At 42.5% G+C, this 19,196-nt stretch overlaps 1 protein-coding gene across 1 annotated transcript in view; it reads right to left on the bottom strand.

The window, feature by feature from the left end:
* The window catches only part of LOC147424840 (NAD(P)-binding Rossmann-fold superfamily protein), a 46,222-nt gene extending 37,177 nt beyond the window's left edge, over window positions 1-9,045 (bottom strand). Inside the window, exons 1-3 of the mRNA XM_086499654.1 lie at window positions 8,795-9,045; window positions 8,539-8,711; window positions 8,149-8,334 (exon numbers count right to left, since the gene is read on the bottom strand). Of these exons, the coding sequence (XP_086355780.1) occupies window positions 8,149-8,334; window positions 8,539-8,711; window positions 8,795-8,909 (474 nt within the window). The 5' untranslated portion in view covers window positions 8,910-9,045. The remainder of the gene's footprint in view (window positions 1-8,148; window positions 8,335-8,538; window positions 8,712-8,794) is intronic.
* Between the last annotated feature and the right edge of the window lie 10,151 nt (window positions 9,046-19,196).

Raw genomic sequence — 19,196 nt, 5'->3', positions numbered from 1 at the left:
ATTTGGTGATTCCAAAAGTTCACACTCTTCCATCCACTTTGCATCCATAAGTGGATAGTTTTTGAACTTCACCAAATAGCGTCGTGTAACTTTTCCCTTAACTTTTCTTTCTTTATGTGCCAAAATCTGCTCAGGTACCAAGATCTCATCAAGTTCATCAACTTCTCGCTGATCCTCATGTGGCATATCTTCTGGCACATCACCCACAAAGGGTCTTAGAAGACTCACGTGAAACACATTATGAATCTTCCAAGTGTCAAGAAATTTCAGCCTATAAGCAACATCGTTGATCTTATCAAGCACTTGAAAAGGCCATAGTAATGCATACTGAGCTTAGGAAACAACCGTTCCTTGCCCTTCATCTTCTTTAACCTTACCTTTTCAAACCTCAATAGAATCCAATCAGCATGTGAAAACAACAGTTCACGTCGGTGAGGATCAACAACCCTTCTCTGCTTTGCCTGAGTCTTCTCCAAGGCAATTTTGATTTTCTTATCCATTTAATCCATATTCTCAATATATCGACCTGCCTCAAAGATCCTATCCTTTGTATGCAAAGTGGGAGGAGCCTTTTGGCCACCTTCAACAATCTCAAAAGGTGCCTTGCCTGTGGACGAATGCACCATATTGTTGTACGCATACTCAAGCATAGGCTGATCCAAGACAATAGCATTAGCCTCTTCTAACTGTCCATCATTTTGTGGATGAAACGAAGACGAAAACTTGAGCGTAGTGCCCATGTTCTCAAACAATCCTCTCCAAAACAAACTCGTCATGCGAGGATCACGATCACTGACAATTGACTGTGGCATACCATGGTACTTAAACACATTGTACATGAACAACCATGCCATCTGGTCAGATTTTATCTTCTTCCTGACAAGAATAAAATGGCCTGCTTGCTGAACGCGCAAATAATGGTCCATATACCATCATTCCTTGTTGGCGTTCTTGGAATAGGCAGTGGCTGTAACCCTGGTGCCTTTTGCCTGTCAAACTTGACCTTTTGGCAAATCACGCATGCTCGCACAAGGGATCCACATCTCTCCTCAAAGTAGGCCAATAAAAGAATGTCTCGACCGCTTTCATTGTCGCATCTATACCACAATGCCCTGCATAGGGTGGGACATGGCTTTCTACCATAACCTTATGTCACAATGGCCTAGTGACACATAGTCTACCATGCATCATCATAAAACCATCCTTGAGGAGGTAGTGCTCATGGCGTTGCCCATCTTGCAATGGTTCAAAGATCCTTGCAAAATCTTCATCAGTAGCATACTGTTCCTTCATGTCATCAAGCTCATGATGATAAGGAATTGACACAGCTAAAATTTGTGGCTATCTTGATAATGCATCAGCCACAACATTCTTCTTGTCTTCCACATGCATAATCTGGAAGTAGAACATAGAAAGAATGTTTGGCCATCGCATATGCTTTTCGGATAACTTTGACTATGTCAAGAAGTATTGCAAGATCTAATGATCTGTCTAGACAACAAAATCAGCACCTAAGGTAGTGCTTCCAACTAGAAAGCGCATGAATCACGGCCAAAAGATCTTTCTCGTAGATTTGCATAGTCTTCTCTAACCCTTGCAAAATTCTGCTTTCATAAGCTACTACCCGTCCATCTTGCATTAGCACTCCTCCGATGCTATTGCCACAAGCGTCACACTGGACCACAAATGACTTCCTAAGATCTAGTAAAACAATCACGGGATTTGAAGTCAACTTTTCCTTGTTGCTCCCTAAAAGCATTACACATGAAAAGCAATGCATCCAAAAGCTATCAGAAGTGTGTGTGTGTGCGAGAGAGAGAGAGAGAGAGAGAGAGAGAGAGAGAGAGAGAGAACATAAAACGCTGGTGTGGGGAAGAGGGGACGACCAGCCCCCCTGACTATCAAAGCATGAAAGACCTGTCTATACAATGTCAGTCTATGTATGAGATGTGTGGCAAACCCCTCATATATATAGGGTACTAGCCTAATCTCTAGACAAGTGAAAAAATAGCAATGGGGGCTCAGATAAGTGGGCGTGAACAAGAATGTCCACCATCCAATAATGTGACCTAGCATGAAATGTAGTGGGTGGCCAGCCTGGAGACATAGTAGCCGTACATGTATACCCTAGACCTGAGTGAAGCAACAGAGTGGTGTACGTGAACTCTAACACCCCCTATCAACACCGGATGCTGAACGAACCGCATGAAGATAAAAACGTGAGGCAAATGATGAAGATGTCTGTTGCAATGTCCACTGAAGGACAATACGCAAACTCCGCGAGTGTAGCAACAGTTTGAAGTGTCCGGACCGCCAATAGATCTCCATGGTGTGATGTCGTCACAAGCAGTTTAGCAAACTGATGTGCTCGCTAATGTAGTGTGAAGGTATTGCGTGAAGGTCCCGAACTAAGTGTGAAAACAACTCCTTGTCGTAAAAGAAGTATCAATAGACCTGCAAGTGTCCAATAGGATATGTGGTGTCTGTAGTCAAAACGTCTGGAGGAAATGGAGAAGCCTAGACCGTCATGAGAATGATCGGAAGCCTGTCAATGCATGAACATGTAACCTAGTGTGGCCAGGTGACTAAGCTGTGAAAACTCCAGGAAGGCCAGACGTAGCAATCTGCACCATAAACGTCCTCCAAAACAAGGAAAGCCAGACTAAACAATTTGCACTGTAGAAGCTATTGTAAGCTGCAACAGTCACACAGAGAGACCGCACGAACCACCACCGGATGTCCTGTCAATAGGTAGGGTAATCCAAGATGAGAGGAAAGCCAAACTCAACAGTCTGTGCTACGCTCTGAAGGGCCTCTGAGACAAGGTGTGGTCAGAGCAAGCTGTTTTCATCGTAATCATCCTATATGAAGAAGGGAAGCCAAACTAGGCAGTCTACATTGTCTTGCATGTATCTCCTCCCTCCAATCCTCCGGTGTCAACCAAGACAAAATCCGCGTCAACGTCACCGAACCGCATCTCGGTGTGGCTCTCAATGTGAATGAGCTGGGAGTGGCCTATTGACCAAGTCGGAGGATAGATCTATTGTAAGGTTACTGAGGGTGAGTGTAAGCAACTCTGAAGGTAGCAATCCAAATGATCAAGAGTATAGAAGAGCAGTTGCACTACCATCCAAGCCAAACTCCGGGTGACTCCGGATGTAGTCGCGTAATGATGCCTGATCTCCCACATCTCGCGAGTAAACTCTCCATAGAGAGTCCAAAGCACTAAAGTCCCACTCCAATTGTAGATCCAAGCAATGAACCTGTTCAAGAAGAGAGCCAAGATCCTCTCCCTAAGTCCATGTAGATGCTCGTGTAAGCAAGTGATCTGATGTGTCGAGGTCAAGTGGTAAGTGTCTGTCCACCCAAGATGGTGGTGTCTTTTCTAGTAATGTTGGAATCCCATATGCCATGAGCGTGGCCATATCTCATGTGAACTCCTCTGATGAGGGCATAGGTGTTTCCATAGCAAACCACAAGTCAACACCCCCTCTGGAGTGCGCAACCGCCGAATGATGGCTGGAATGAATGGATCTCCCAAGGATCGTATGCCCGTAGATGATCAAGCCGATATCAAAACTACCGTGTACTAGAGCAATCACTGAGAGACCGCATGGACCACCATGGGATGGTGTCCTGGCAGGAGGTAGCAACGTCCTCTCCATGAAACGCTAACCAAGTGTTTGTTGTCCACCATAAACGCAACTGCGAGGTGATGAAAACGCTGTTGTCCAACGAATTTCAACGTGCTCGAACGCTCCCAGCAAGGTCCGGAGCGGTGTAGAGGGTGTGGGGAGGGTGGTGAATCAATGTAGCAACCCCGGGTGGGCTGGAAACAGAGAAAACAGCAATAAATGCTGGCTGAAAACTTTAGTATATGAAGAAGAGGATCCCGGCTGGCAATGCACCGGATGCTAAGCCGGGTAGGAGGGAGCAAGAACCAAAATGGGCATAGGGCACAGTTGCCCTTCCCTCTCAGAAAACGCAAGGGCATGGCAAAAATGCAGGTGGAAACGGGTGGTTTTCGGCGAAAACCCCAGCCTGAAAACACAAGGGCATGGCAAAAACACAAGTGGAGAGGGGGGTTTTCGGCGATGAAATGACATGAAGGCCAGCGCTGGTGGTGAAAAACCCATATGTGAGATCCAACAGCAAAAACACAGGCAGCACAGCAAGTCTCTGCGATGAAATGCTGTCGAAGGCCAGCGCTGGTGGTGAAAAACCCGTATGTGAGATCCAACAGCAAAAACACAGGCAGCATAGCAAGTCTCTGCGATGAAATGCTGTCGAAGGCATGGCGCCACCCCATTTTGCTATGATCGCAGGCTGATTGTCCTCTTGGAAGAAGAACCTCTGGCAGGCACTGGAATGCTAGTCAAAGACCATGAAGAGCTCGCTGCCGATACGATGTCAGAAGTGCGCGTGTGTGGAAGAGAGAGAGAGAGAGAGAGAGAGAGAGAGAGAGAGAGAGCACAAAACGCTGGCGTGGGGAAGAGGGGGCGATCAACCCCCCGGACTACCAGAGCATGAAAGACCTGTCTATACAATGTCAATCTACGTATGAGATGTGTGGCAGACCCCTCATATATATAGGGTACTGGCCTAATCAACAAGTAAAAAATAGGGCGCCCCCTCAATGGGGGCTCAGATAAGTGGGCGTTGGACCAGAATGGCCACCATCCAATAATGTGACCTAACATGAAATGCAGTGGGTGGCCAGCCCGGAGACATACTAGCCATACATGTACGCCCTAGACCTGAGTGAAGCAACAGAGTGATGTACGTGAATTCTAACAAAAGCATATGTAGGCTGCAGCACAAATCACAAAAATCTGTACAGGCTGTCGATGCAAATCACGGAACCATCCGTATAGAACTTGTTCTGCTTCTTTTGTTAGAGTTTAGGTGTCGGGGGCAATGGAAGTGTTTAAGGATTTTGCTCGGATCTAGTACTCCACACGAACACGAGGGACACTTTACTTCACTTGAAAAGAATTGAATTGAACTTAATTGTAATGTGCAGTGGAAGTGAATGATGGTGTATGGCTCAGGATGAGTGATCAGTGAGTACTCAAGGTTCAAGGTTCCTTTGACAGGGACAATCTTCCATACTTAGTGAGAAATGTGTGCAATGACCAAAACAACAAGAGAGTGGAAAACTGTGAGTGCAAAGTGCATGAGAGTGCTCTAGAGAGAGAGAGAGAGAGAGAGAGAGAGAGACGACACCACATGGGTTCCAAATCCCCCTCCAAGGGCCCCACTCTCTATTGCTAGAGAGGTATTTGCTTTAGATTGCACAAAGTCTAGTACAATGCTTCTAGATGTTGTGGAAATTTATGACCCATGATCTATCAGCGCAATGTATGGCTCTTCTCCCACTTTTACCAAGGTCTCAGTAGTTGCTCTTGCCCAATGACTCTTCGAGTAATAACTCTCTTAAGTGATCTCAACTTCATCTTCATCATCCAAAAAGCGCCTGTTTTACTCCTCCCCTAGACTTGTAGCATCTAGCAACAGTTTGATCACCTTGCTCACCATGGACATGTACTCCCTGTGCATTTAAAGTCTCTCCTTCACCCTGTACATGGAGCTTCAGTAAGAGATTGACGCTTTCTCTTGATAATGTCAATTATTTCTTCATGGAATTCTCGCTGCGCTATGCCAAGGACCTCACCCACGGTAAATTCCACCCTATCCTTTGGTTGTTTCCTTCTTCTTTTCTTTGGTAGCTTCTTGCATAGGCACTTCAGGGATAGGCATCTGTTTTGGAGAACTTGATCTAGGAGGCACTGTGTCATTTTTGCCTCCAATCCTCATTGCCCTCTTTGAAGGCCCTTCATCCCCATTCTCACGCCTACGTTTCTCTTCAACACGGCCTCATTGGCTTGACATTTGACAATGTACGCATGCACTGACAAAGAGTCTACGGGGTCATTCCAACCTATTTCTAGCCGAATACAATCTCTAGCTTCATGCAAAACCTCTTTAGTCATTTTATCCTTCATAGCAGATTCTATTGCACATGGCCACTAGTCTCTAATATCCTTAGATGATGCTTCTTCTCCAACCTTGACTCCTTTCTTATTAATAGGCTACACCTTCAACCCATAAGCGGCTCTCTCAACCATTAAGATGAAATAACTAGTAGCCATGTCCTCAACTAGCTTCTTCATCCCGCCTTTGCCACAATTTGTCCCCAAGAGCTTACCTGTTTCACCTGAATGAATCTTCCCATCTATTAAAAAAACAAGCTCCTTCATCAAAGCATCTTTGAAACTTTCACTTCCCTCCTTGCATGGTCAGTATTATCGCATCATATGCATCTACTTACAAAGCCTTCTCTGTTTTGAGCTCTTTGCCTCATAGGTTGGCTTGACGATTGCCCCCTCTCTTCTAACCTTGCAAGCTTTAACTTCAGCTCTTGCATTCCTTTAACAATAGCATCTAACACAGATTTGTCACTCTTTGGAACCACAATAACAAGCTTTATGGAGCTCTCAAGAGCGATTGAGACTTGAGTAGGGTTGACAATCATCTTGTCTCTCCATCGTTGTCGCTTGGCTAGCAGTAAAACTGCATCTTCAACCTCATTCCAATCAAATTATAAGCCCTGTTCAACATCCTTGTCCTCTAGTAGTAACTCCAACTTCTCTTGAATCTCTTTCCCTACATCTTGCAAAAAGAGCTCTATTTTCTCTGAGTTTAGGATAGCCTTTTCAATCCTTGACAGTTGATCATAGCGTCTTTAGGTGAAAGTTCCCCTTTTGCCTAACTATCCACTCTAAAAATGTTCTTTTTGTCGCCCTTTCAGAGTCCTCCATGGAATACTCTTCCTTCAAGGCTAATTTGAAAGCTTCGTAGGTTTCCCCATGTTCATTTCAAATTTCCCTTACATGCTCTCCGATCTCAAGAACCACAACTAGCTCAAAACTTTGTACCATCTCTACTTCGGGCACTCAATGTAGCTCCATCTCCTTCACATACCCACAGAGATACTTGGTCACATCTTTATCATAAAATTAATCCATTTTCTATACCACTGATTGAAGTGCTTTGGTTGACGAAAGATTCCTCCTTTTAGTAGCTTTTTGCTCCTACATAAACGCAGCAAAGGCCTGAAACATTTGCATTGTAACAGGATCAAACCACACCTCCTGTTGCTCTTGTTGCTCCATAGCTTTAAAGCTTTGATTTGAGACCTCCAAAGAAGATTTTGAACCCTCACTCTAGCCTACTTCGTGTCTGCTTCACTAAAAATGTGTCAAGAAGTGCACAGTGCGGCTAGGAAAGCGTCGGACCTCTGACTGTGAAAGCTCGTAGCAAAATCAAGCGAGTCGTAGAAGATTCGAAGCAAAAGACACACCTAAAATAAGAAAAACTCAAACCATGAAAGCTTCACTTTGAAAAAGAACCACGATCGACTCGGAACTCTTGTGTGTGAAATTAGGTGTAGCTTCGCTCCCAATTGCACAGATGCAGTGCTCATTCACCTTGATAAAAACCCTAAATTAACACTTCAATTCTTTGTCGTGAACATTTCATGGAAGCTTCAGAACTTCATTAGAGAAGTCTAAGTGGTTATTTGAGGAGGGACCTATTCTTTTATTATTGAAGACATGAGAATATGTGAAGTTACAAAAATAGTAAATGAACGTCAAAATCAGACAAGAAACATTCAACCAAGCATGGTGTCCTTATGAACCTTTAGCAATTAACAGTGTACAACAACGTTTGATAAGGAGTAAATAATGTACAAAATAGCACTGTCTCCAAATATGCAGTTGTTTACTTAAACACATTGACATGTACAATAAGGAAAAGCACAATTATGTTCCAATGTCAGACAAAATTGCCCCTGTTCGCAAGGCATGTAGTTCCCACGACTCCCATATAGCACCACCCTACACACACTAATAATGATTGATCAGCCCACTCAAATCTTGAACTACACTAGCGGGGAACATATCCTATGGGAAAACAAAATATCGCTTGAAGATGTATAATGCTAATCAAGATATTAAGCCGTTCAAAATATCATTGTGAGAAACAAAATAAAAAGACCAATAAAACCATGCTTTTGAAATCTAAACTATAATAATATTATACTATTTTTACATTTATCAAATCTATATGAGCTACAGTACATACCCCTTGCTCTTTGCAGTATTCAATGTCAGTCCAACAGTTTTCATCTACTACTACACCAGGAGGAAGACGACGGTTTGGGATCATTGATGATACTGATGATGTTATGACAACCCTTTTTACTCCAGCTGCATGTGAGGCTCTCAAGACATTCATGGTACCTTGCACGGCTGGATCAAGGAGCTCCTTCTGCATATAATCACAAGAAAAACTCTTGAAAACAACTTGTGACATAAAAATGCAAAGAAAGGGCCTCATACAAAGATGGCATTATGGGGCAAGAGCATGAAGAATGATGGTTTTGTGTGTGCACATCCGCGCGCACGTGTGTGTGTGTGTGTGTGTGTGTGTGTGTGTGTGAGAGAGAGAGAGAGAGAGAGAGAGATGGGCTACCTGAGGGTCTTGTGGCGGTTGTAGAGTGCATGGTGATGCAAGATGAAAGACACCCTCACTCTTGCCAATGGCCGTGATCAAAGATCCATAATCCAGTAAATCGATCTGGAAAAGGTCGAGCTGGGTCTTCGCGCCTTCCAAACTCCTCAAATGTTTGGTCTCCCGTTCATCTTCTGCAAGCATACCAATGACAGAAAAAGGCTCTCTCTCTCTCTCTCTCTCTCTCTCTCTCTCTCTCTCATGGAAGGAAGCTCACCCAAGTTCTGTACAGTGCCTCGAACGTGGTAGCCTCGCTGCATCAGAAAGCAGACAATCCAGGATCCGATAAACCCACTAGCTCCCGTAACACAGACGAGGCGTGCATTCTCCATTGGCTCCTCCGATACAGCTGCAAACCCAAGTACACTCACTCTCCACAGCCTTCCACTTCAGTGGAGGACTGCTTCTCCTGCTCTAGCTCCCGACTGCGGGGACAACTGAAATTTGAAAGATGCCCCTGGATATTGAACATGTGTCTTTACGCACCCCCCCCCCCCCCTCTTTGACCTTTTCCACATAATTGTACACCCAAAACTTTTTCTTCCTTTTCCAGGAGAAAGTAGGAGCGAGACTCCCTACCCCCTACTACTACTGCTACTGGTAGACTCTTTCAAATAATAACCTGTTACATGTTACAGGGGAATATCCGCCTCGTTGCCACCCCACCTTTCGCCTGTCCATCGCCGCCTCACCTCTGCAGTCCCCCGCCCTCGCCCCCCATCTTGCAAACTCCCCCCCTTTCTCTCTCTCTCTCTCTCTCTCTCTCTCTCTCTCTCTGCCCTTCTTGGTCTTGTGCCTCTCTGGCTGCACACCTTTCCCTCGTACGCTTCTCAGGACCCGAATGCTAATATAAGGGCCCTCGACACTTAGCGCAGACGCATGCTTGGAGGGAGAGAGACAGAGAGAGAGAGAGAGAGAGAGACCTCGCAGCAGCCCTGATGCGTGTGTGTGTGTGTGTGTGTGAGAGAGAGAGAGAGAGACCTCGACCTCGCAACAGCCCTGATGCATGTGTGTGTGTGTGAGAGAGAGAGAGAGAGAGAGAGACCTCGCATGTGTGTGTGTGTGTGCGCGCGCGAGAGAGAGAGAGAGAGAGAGAGAGAGATATTCCCCAACCTCGCGACCTCCTACAAGCAGACCTGGTGCGTGGAAGAGAAAGAAAGAGAGATTTTTTAATCTCTATTTCTGTGCCCAACCAGAACATGTGAAGGATCCCCCAAGATTCTTCTCCTGTTTCTTTTCCAAAATGTGTAAGACATACTGGCCCTCTCGATATTTTATTCATTAAATCATGTGATACCTCCTCGAGATCCGCTCCGACTTGCAATCTCTCTCATGGGCCTCATCCCTACAAAAAGGTAGGAGGCGGACAGAGGGGTCGAACACAAGCAGCTCCGTGTAACAATTTCAGGATGTGTAACGTAGCAATACAACATCAACTTGATGTTGTCCAAGACTGCAACCCTTACATATAAAAATGATATTGCGCCCACAGTTTCCGGCTTCCCTGCGCGCGGCAGTTGCTGCCATTGCTGAGGTTGCCTCGACCCCCCCCCCTCCCGGCCCCGCCCCGCGTCCCCAAAATATCTCGCTTGGAAGTTCCTGTGCCTGCTTCGACGCCAAATGACACCCATTCAGGATCTTGCACGATTCTCGCTTTTTTTTTTATTTTTCCCAACCGGGTATCCCCTACCCCCACCAAAGAAAAAAAAAACAAGTGAAAGCTTTCAAAAACAATAAGAAAGTGATAAAACTGTTAGGTTGAATTAAACTAGTATCAGTGTTTGGGAAAGGATTGCCTCAGCTTAGTCTTGAGCCAATTGAAAATCAAAACTAGCTAGCTGCAAACCATAGTAAACGGAAGAAAAATCGATGAAATATGTGAGAAAGTCGTCCAAAAATTTTGCAAATCTCAAAAATTCTGCTAGTATTTTTGGGTTTTTTCTTTGTGAGGAGGAAACTCGACCAGTAGCCGCTTGAAAAAGAGACTTTCTCGAACGTTAACACTGACTGGAATCAAGCTATAGAATGCAAGAAATGTAAAGCCATGTGAAGTTGTGAAATGAAAGGTGAAATAAAAAAGACTAATTAATATATGTGTGTATGTGTACAGAATTTATTAGAATTATGCAAGGCGAAGCTTCACTTTAGCATTCTAAAACAATAGAATGCAAAAAAAAACATATATGTGTATGTGTGTGTGTGTGTAAAATTTACTAAAATTATGCAAGGTAAAGCTTCACTTTAGCATTCTAAAACAATAGAATGCAAGAAAAGTAAAGACATGTCAGGATGTGTAATGAAAGGTAACTCTCCATCATGCACTGAAAACAATGAAAGTCTCTCTAACCCAACACAACGCTAAGGGTTTCTTTTAGAAAGCCAAAAAGAGAAGTTATTGAGAAGCAAGTATAATCAGTATCAATATTGGAATGGCTTTAAATGAAACTTGATATGTGCTTTTGGAAGTCTTTCTCTCTCTTTGTATACATACACAAAGCTCAAATCATTGAGATTTGGGGGTCAATGATTTGGGGGAAGAGAGTGAGAGAGATGCTTATCTTCAAAAAATAGAAGTACTCTAAAGACTATCTATGACTATTTTAGCATTCATATGAAACTACTACAACGCCTTGAGCCACGCAAACATAGAGAGAGAGACAGAGAGCGATCATCGCCAATGGCCACGACTTATTGCCACCAAGTTTTTTACATTTCAATTTTCTATTAAGACCTCTCTCTCTCTCTCTCTCTCTCTCTCTCTCATTCTTTCTCTCTCTAAGTCATGATTTATCTCTCTCTAGGATTCTCTTCTTTCTCTCTACTCTCCTTAGAGAGCTTAGGTCTCTCTCTCTCTCTCTCTCTCTCTCTCTCCCTCCCCATGCCACTATTAATGTAAAGAAGGGGATCTATGCTTTATTTATTTAGCATATTCAATGTTACCTTCTTTGATCAAATGGAAAGTGCGCATGTTCCTCAAAAGATTGACTGTCATTAGACTCATGGCATTGTGTCCCCTAGTTACTCATTCCTTATTATTAGCGTATTTAATGTTACCTTCTTTGATCAAATGACAAGTGCTCATCTCATTCCTCAAAAGATTGAATGCCATTACACTCATGGCACATTGTCCCCTAGTTGCTCAACCCTTATGGACAAAAAAATTGCTTTCCAAGGTAATTAGGTGCATTTAGTGCAAAATGTGGTTGTTTTATTAACTCTATGTTGAATGAGTGGTTAGTTATGGTTTTCCTAATCCATTCTCACTGATTGGGTTTAGGCAAGGTTTAGACCATGTTGGAGCTATAGCATGTTGGTCTTTGTACTTGTCACAACCATTGTTCCTCATGCCACAAAGCGCCCAGGCCAATTAGGCCACTTCCCTTCAAGGAAAGGTATCTCCACTTGTGGTGATTGTCGATGGTGCCAATGAAAGTTTTGATGGCTGTGCATGGTGGGTATGTGGTGGGCTCTCCGTGCATTTTCATCGGAAGCAAACATTGCTTACTTGCATGTGCAACTACAATGGAGCCATCAAGCGATTGAAGATTTCCAACATTGTTCAACAAGACTTTACAACTCATCGGGTGTCAATAAAAGCATTAGTACTAGCGTCGGCATCAAAGCATCGATATGTGTGTCGAAGTGTGTGAGAGGCTCCACAGAGGCTACACCATAAGTTTGTGGAATTCTTTGATATGAGGCATGCAACATTGGCATTGCAAGCATTGGACAACTTGGAGCTAGAAGGAAATAAATTGAAGATTGAGCTTAGTAGGCCAAGCGGGTTTTAAAAAAAGCAAGGCATAGTGATGAGCATTGTGCCTTGAATGGCAGTCATATCTCCAATCAGTGATTAGAATGTTTTGGTAGTTGATCATGTTATGATGGAGAATTGAGATCATTTTGTTTTATTGCCATCATTTCTGCTACTGTAGAGGTACTTCTTAGACCCAGGAATTCCTTGTTCAGCTTCCTTCATGAGTCAAATCTCAAGTACCACTAGGTGATGCTGCTCTTGGCATGCTTTGGCTCTATGGGTGCTCTATAGGTGCGAGAAAGTGATTGTGCAAAGTAGAAGAGGAGGCGATCAACTCATATGAAAAGGGACTCATGCAAATCGGAGAAAGATATGAGCAAGGCTACCAGAGTGAGATCGTAATAAGGGTGGAGCATACAGATTGAGCAAGGTAGGGGAGATAGAATGCATACTTTTTTACCCATAGCTCTCCTTCAAAGTAGCTTTGTGCTTACTATCACTGTCTTCACATTTTTATGTGCTTTCCTTGCCATCGACAACAAGAGCAAGGTAGGGGAGATAGAGTGCAAGCTACCCTAAGCTTCATGTAAATTTTGTCAATGGCTATGTCTAATACCTTGAGCCAAGGGAGGCTCTACAGGTGTACATTAGGCTAGATCTAGGTGAATGTTGAAGAAGCCTTGAACGGCGCAAGACCAACAAGATGTGTGAGGATGTACACCCACACAGAGCCTATCAAACTCCATTTCTTGGTAGGAGATAAGGTTTGCAAGAGGCTCTACACCCTCATTCTAGCCCTAAAATAAAATGTTACACTATGTTTAGTTGTTCTATACCCTACTGCAGCTCCAATAGGGATGCAATGGACTCGACATCCTAGATCTTAAGCTTAGTATGTTGACAAAGGTCTCATTGTGCGTCAATTGGTAATTGTTGGCGGGCAATGTCAAGATGGAATTGCAGTAGCTCATCCTTGTGCATCCCCATCTATCAAAAAATTTTCTTGCATCGTTTGTCGAGCCTAGTATTGTGTTGTTTACTAGCAATGTGTGCTTCTTAAACAACTTACATAAAGAAAAGCAATAATGAAGCTTCCAAAATGGTCATTGCATAAATGAAGGAAACAAACCTAAGAGAGTTGCCAAAAAAGCTATATGATGCTAGTGTCACTCCATCTCAAACTATTTACATGTTTACAAGAACCAAGAGCATCTTCAATCTAGATACTCTAGCTCCCTGATACAGTGGAGTGTCGGCCTCATTCTTCATGTCATCATAGGCAAAACCTTTCTGTGTCCTTGATTGTGATAATCATGTCATCAATCTCTAGCTCAAGCATCTCTTGGTCAAGGCGACGATGATCGCCTTTGTCACCCTTTAGACTAGAACGTAATTCGGGTATATTTTCCTATTCTCTACCTTGATAGATCACCTATGAATGCACCTTGCAGATCACCGAATTGCTGCTCAACATCTACCGTCAAAGTTCCTAATGAGTTGAAAGTAGACAATATTTAATACACAAAATGCGAGAAAAGCAGGTTAGCAAAGTTATACCGGCAAATTATACTCGGTAGTAACTCGATCTTTGATAGATAAATCAAAGTCTTCATAGGTGCGGACATGTTACGTTGCAACACATCGAGTATGACACAACCCATTTACATTGATTGCAAGTATATGATACCTTGGCCAAGAGATAAGCACCTCAATCAAACATGCCCACATTGTCATTGCAGCTCATACTGTCTATGTACACATATTGTCAAGGTCGTTAGTAATTTGGTAAACCAAAATGTAACTCTTAAAATGCAATCAATACACAAAATCCTAAACAAATTATAACTACTTGGGATTAGGTTTTAATGTTTGGAATTGACTTTAGGGTTTGGGATTAGGTTTTCTATTTTGGATTAGGTTTACTGACTCGGATAAAGTTAGAGCATTTACAATTATGTTCATTGTTTGGAATTACATCTTAAGATGTTAGAACTAAAGCACTAACTAACCTAAAGGGTTAAACATAAAATGCCAACTCTAAACCAAAAATGTAAACTTAAATTCAAACTCTAATCTTAAAACACACTGTAAACTTTTTAAAAACCCTAGAAAGAAAATTTCAATTGTAAACTTAAACTAAAATGACACTAACAAAAACATACGTTTAAACTCAAACCATAAACTTAAAATGCAAACTGAAGCGCAAATGCTAAATGCTAAACCTACTTTGGAAACTATAAACTAAACACTCAATGTAGAGCTAAAATGAAAACCTAAAAAGGAAACTTAAATTAAAATGCAAAACACTAAATCTAAAACACAAGCATTAACCTAAAACGTAAATTTGAACTCCAACCTTAAACTTAAAATGCAAACCTAAAATCAAACCCTAAACTTAAAACGCATATTTATATAAAATTTCAAGCATTAAATTTAGAACACAAACTCTAAATATAAAAACATAAACACAAACTCAAACCCTAACTCTTAAACAAAAACCTGACTCAAATCCAAAACCTACACGTAAATCGTACACATAAAATGCAAACTCAAATTCTTAACTTAAATTGCAAAAGCAAGCCTAAAAATGAAAATTGTAAAGGTGGAAACTGGCTTTTTAGGGATGCCTAGCATAGGGGATTACCTAGATGAGTTACCTAGCATAGTTTGTGTCAATTACCCTAACTATACGACCAATCAAACTCAAGTGAGGGCATCTATAAATAGGACCCATTAATCCCATTTTGGGGATGCTGACTCGTACCTCTTGAATTGTTACTCTTGGAACTCTCAACACTAGGTATCTTATAGAGTTTAGGAGCATGCAATGCTAACCCATGCAGCATTGTATTGCCCAAATTAATAAGTTTAGAGCACTATTCTCTAAATTGTTATACTTCAAATTACTATCTGAATTTGAAACACATCTAGTTGTCCATCATCTAAATATGTTATTTCCAATTCCTTATATATTATTTGAAATTTTTCATATTTTTTGAAGTTTGTTATCTAAACCTTTATTTGTCATATGGTCCTCTGCGTATGAATCCTTTATCTGGACATTTGGAGTCTAAAGTTTGATCAATGACTCTGAGTCTGGCTCTGGAATTGTTGTCAAAGTGATCCAGCTCATTCCATTTTGGCGATCACGATGGTGAGCTAAAGCTCTTGACAAGAACCAATCTCCTAGTTAGAGCTCAAAGTCAATTAGTCATTCACAATAAACCAAAGGAAATTTGAGTATCAAAGGTGGTGAGAAGCAAGGAACATTTGAACACTCAGTGCATTCTTGCAAACAACATTCAAAAAGAGATGAAAGATGCTCTCAGTCACATGGTTCTCGTTATTCAACATGAAAGGGTAAGGCCAAACATGACACCAACGATGTAGCAAGATGTATGCATCAACAATCAAATCCTTAGATAAAACCTCGTAAGCACCTAGCAGAGACTGATGATGACTACAATGTGAGATGGGAAGCAGACACTAACCATCATGACAAGCACAGACATCAAAAGAGAAAACTAGATCATAATGATAAACCTAGATTCTCTCAGTCACATGGTTCTTGTCATTCAACATGAAAGGGTAAGGCCAAAGATGACACCAACGATGTAGCAAGACGTAGGCATCAACAATCAAATCATTAAATAAACCTCGTCAAGAAAAAGCACTTAGCAGAGACTAATGATGACTACAATGAGAGATGGGAAGCAGACACCGACCATCATGACATCAAAAGAGAAAACTAGATCATAAAAATAAACCTAGATTTTGGGAAAGGGAATCAAATATTCATGTCAAATCCAGACATGGGGAGAGGTCCAGTGATCTAAACATAGCATTTTTCACTTTCAAAGGTAGTTGTAGAGATGACCTAGATGTTTATATTCAAGCATTTGAGTAGTATGCTAATATGAAGGATATAGATAAAGATGATTGGACAGAGTATTTTCCATGAACTTTGAAAGATGCTACACAAAAATGATACTATCATTATCTAGCCTATACGACAACAAACTAAAAAAAGCCTTCTTGCTAGTATAATGAAAATTGAGGGGATGAGGATATCCTCTGTGAGCCAAATGAGATAGGGTAAGGTAAGCTTTTAGTTAGGATCTATGTGGAGAAAATTAAAGAATTGGCCAGACAACTGAATGAACCACCCTTAGAGAAGCGTACGCATGCTTCGTTTCTGAGTGGATTTAGAAGCAAAAAGCTCAGAGAAGAAAAAGTACTAGCACTAACCAAAAAATTTAATGATCTGCTATAAAGAGCTCTTAAACTAGAACAACAAGCTAAGAAGGAGAAGGGCCACAGAGGAAAAGCAAGCTCGAGCTTCAATGAGTTAACAACTAAAGAGTCATCAACCAGCTGTAGTTCTTTAGCTAAAGAGTCATCAACCAGCTCTAGTTCTTTGGATAATAAGGACTCATTGTTGGGGTAAAGGCAGTGTGCCTCTTACCCTGGTTGAACACGCTAGAGATGTTCGATCGCCCATTACTTGTACACACCTTATTCTTTACTGGATAGAAGAATAAGGGGCTCTGTCACATACATAGTGTTGAGCTGCTCCATCCACATCACATGCTCTCTCTCTCTCTCTCTCTCTCTCTCTCTCTCTCTCTCTCTCTCTCTCTCTCTCTCTCTCTCTCTCTCTCTCTCTCTCACACACACACACACACACACACACACACACGCACCGCATTTGCGCACTCACAATTGGTATCATACTGCATGGCTATCGTGGAGAGCACGACGGCTTCGAGAGCTTCAAGGCGATAGCTCACTCGCTCTTGGCACGGTGGAGAGATCAAGAAAGCTTGGAAGTTTGGTGAAATGCAATGGAGCTTGTGAGCTCAACTGGGAGTGATGTATACTCTCGTGGAAGCTCATAAAAGAGTGTGGAAGAATGTGTGTAAGTGAAGGTGCTACCCTAAAAACTACGTGTGCAGCAGCATTGTTTTCAAATTTGTTTTTCTGCTTGTAGAATGCAGGTTTGAATATTCTACCCGTCAGGCCCCTCCATTTTGACATGGTCTACAGCTTTCTAGAAGAAAGTTTCTGCAATTTCCTCACTGTTTTGCTGATATTCATCTCAGACTGGCTACATACAAAAAATTCAGGTTTTTTTGTTTCTGCCTAGTGTGCGAGTTTGAAGCACTTTCTGGAAGCACGGCAAGTGCTCAAAGTTGGGTGCATAAGTTCTGAGCTGAAGATGCAAATTCAAATTGTGCAAAGCTTGTGATTTGAGGCTTTTTTGGTAGATTTGGGCAATAAAGCACGGAGGCGGTTACACACCATCGAAGCGGTCTCTTGAGAGACATGGTCGAGCACACAGGTGGAGCTTCTTTCACATATTTTCACATGATACTTTGAAAGTGATTTTGTGCTTCGGTTTATGATCTTTGTGATGAATGAATTTTCATATGTTTGTGGCGCATGGTTGATGCCCATTATACATGCATTTTGACGAGCACTTTTGAGTGCCGGTGAGCTCTCTCAAGAGCATTGTTTTTGCATTGATAAGGTTTTCGGATTGCACCTCTTCTAGCTCTTGTTTATGTGCGGTCAATTTGTGGATGTGCATTGAATGTGGATTGCCATTGTATGTGAAATTGTTGAGCCATTTTGGCATTTCTACTCATTGGCATTGAGTAGTGTTATAGTTTATGGTTTAGATTCCTCTTTCAACGTGTGATCCGTGTCGTATCGCTCCAATCCGATGCTGCCTAGATCCATGCTTCAGCAACTAGCTTGGAAGCCATCGCACATGCGACGATCGCCAAGCCGTAGCTCTAATATTTAGTTGAAGAGTGCAGTGCGCAAAATGCGTGCGTACAGTGCGTTGTGTGCCTACGGAGAAGGGGAGAAGGAGAGAGTGCAAGGTGTTGTGTGGGTGGATCCGAGTGCAAGGTGATCTATGGAGCAATTCCCAAAGTGAGCTGCCCTAATGTCACTTTCCTCCCTCTTTCTCTCTACCTCTATATCCCCCCCCCCCCCCCCTCTCTCTCTCTCTCTCTCTCTCTCTCTCTCTCTCTCTCTCTCCATCTCCCTTTATCTCTATCTCTCTCTTTTCCCTCTCTCTCTCTCTCTCTCTCTCCCCTTTCCCTATATCTCTCCTTTCCTATCCATCTCTCTCTGCACCTTCCTCTCTCCCTCTAAGTCTATCTCTCTTTATCCACGGGTCTCTTCCCCCCCCCCCCCCCCCCCCCCCCCCCCTCTCTCTCGCTCTCCCTCCATCTTCCTCCCTCTCTCTCTCTCTCTTTCTCTCTCTCTCTCTCTCTCCCCCCCTTTATCTTTCCCATTCTAAGGATCCACAAAAAAGGGAGAGAAATAGTGGTAGATCCAGAGAGAGGGAGGGACGGTTGTAGAGGGAGGAAGAGAGAACAAGGGAGAGGAAGAGAGAGAGAGTAGAAAAAGATAAAAATTACAGTTCTTTTTTGTAGATCATAGCGTTTGTGCTTCACTTTTTGTTCGGAGTAAAGATGGCATAGAAATCTGATGCTGGCGCTTACGTCGAGTTTATTTACAATGGAGAGGCAATTAGTGTAGGTCAAATAGACAAGACTTCGAACTTGGATAAGCTTCATGGGAGAAGATTACCATTTGGTTGCTTCTCTGTTGCAATGTTAAAAGTATATGATGGCAAGGATGCTCCTCTCCCTCATGTTCCTTCGTCGAACAAAGAAATGACTACCCTGAAGAAGGCATAAAAAAGTTTTATTGTGTGGCCTAAAAGCGATATGGTTTTTTTTGGCTCTATCTCGATAAAGTTTGTTTATCAGCGAGTTACCTAGACATTAAGGAAAGAACCACAAGAAATGTCTCCATTTGCTAGTGTATCCCTATCAAAGAGCAT

The sequence above is a fragment of the Adiantum capillus-veneris genome, chromosome 25 (genome assembly GCF_014529385.1).
Source record: "Adiantum capillus-veneris isolate H3 chromosome 25, ASM1452938v2, whole genome shotgun sequence".
NCBI classification, from domain to species: domain Eukaryota; kingdom Viridiplantae; phylum Streptophyta; class Polypodiopsida; order Polypodiales; family Pteridaceae; genus Adiantum; species Adiantum capillus-veneris.
Note: the sequence above shows the minus strand (reverse complement) of the source record. Positions and strands in the feature narration are given on the sequence as shown.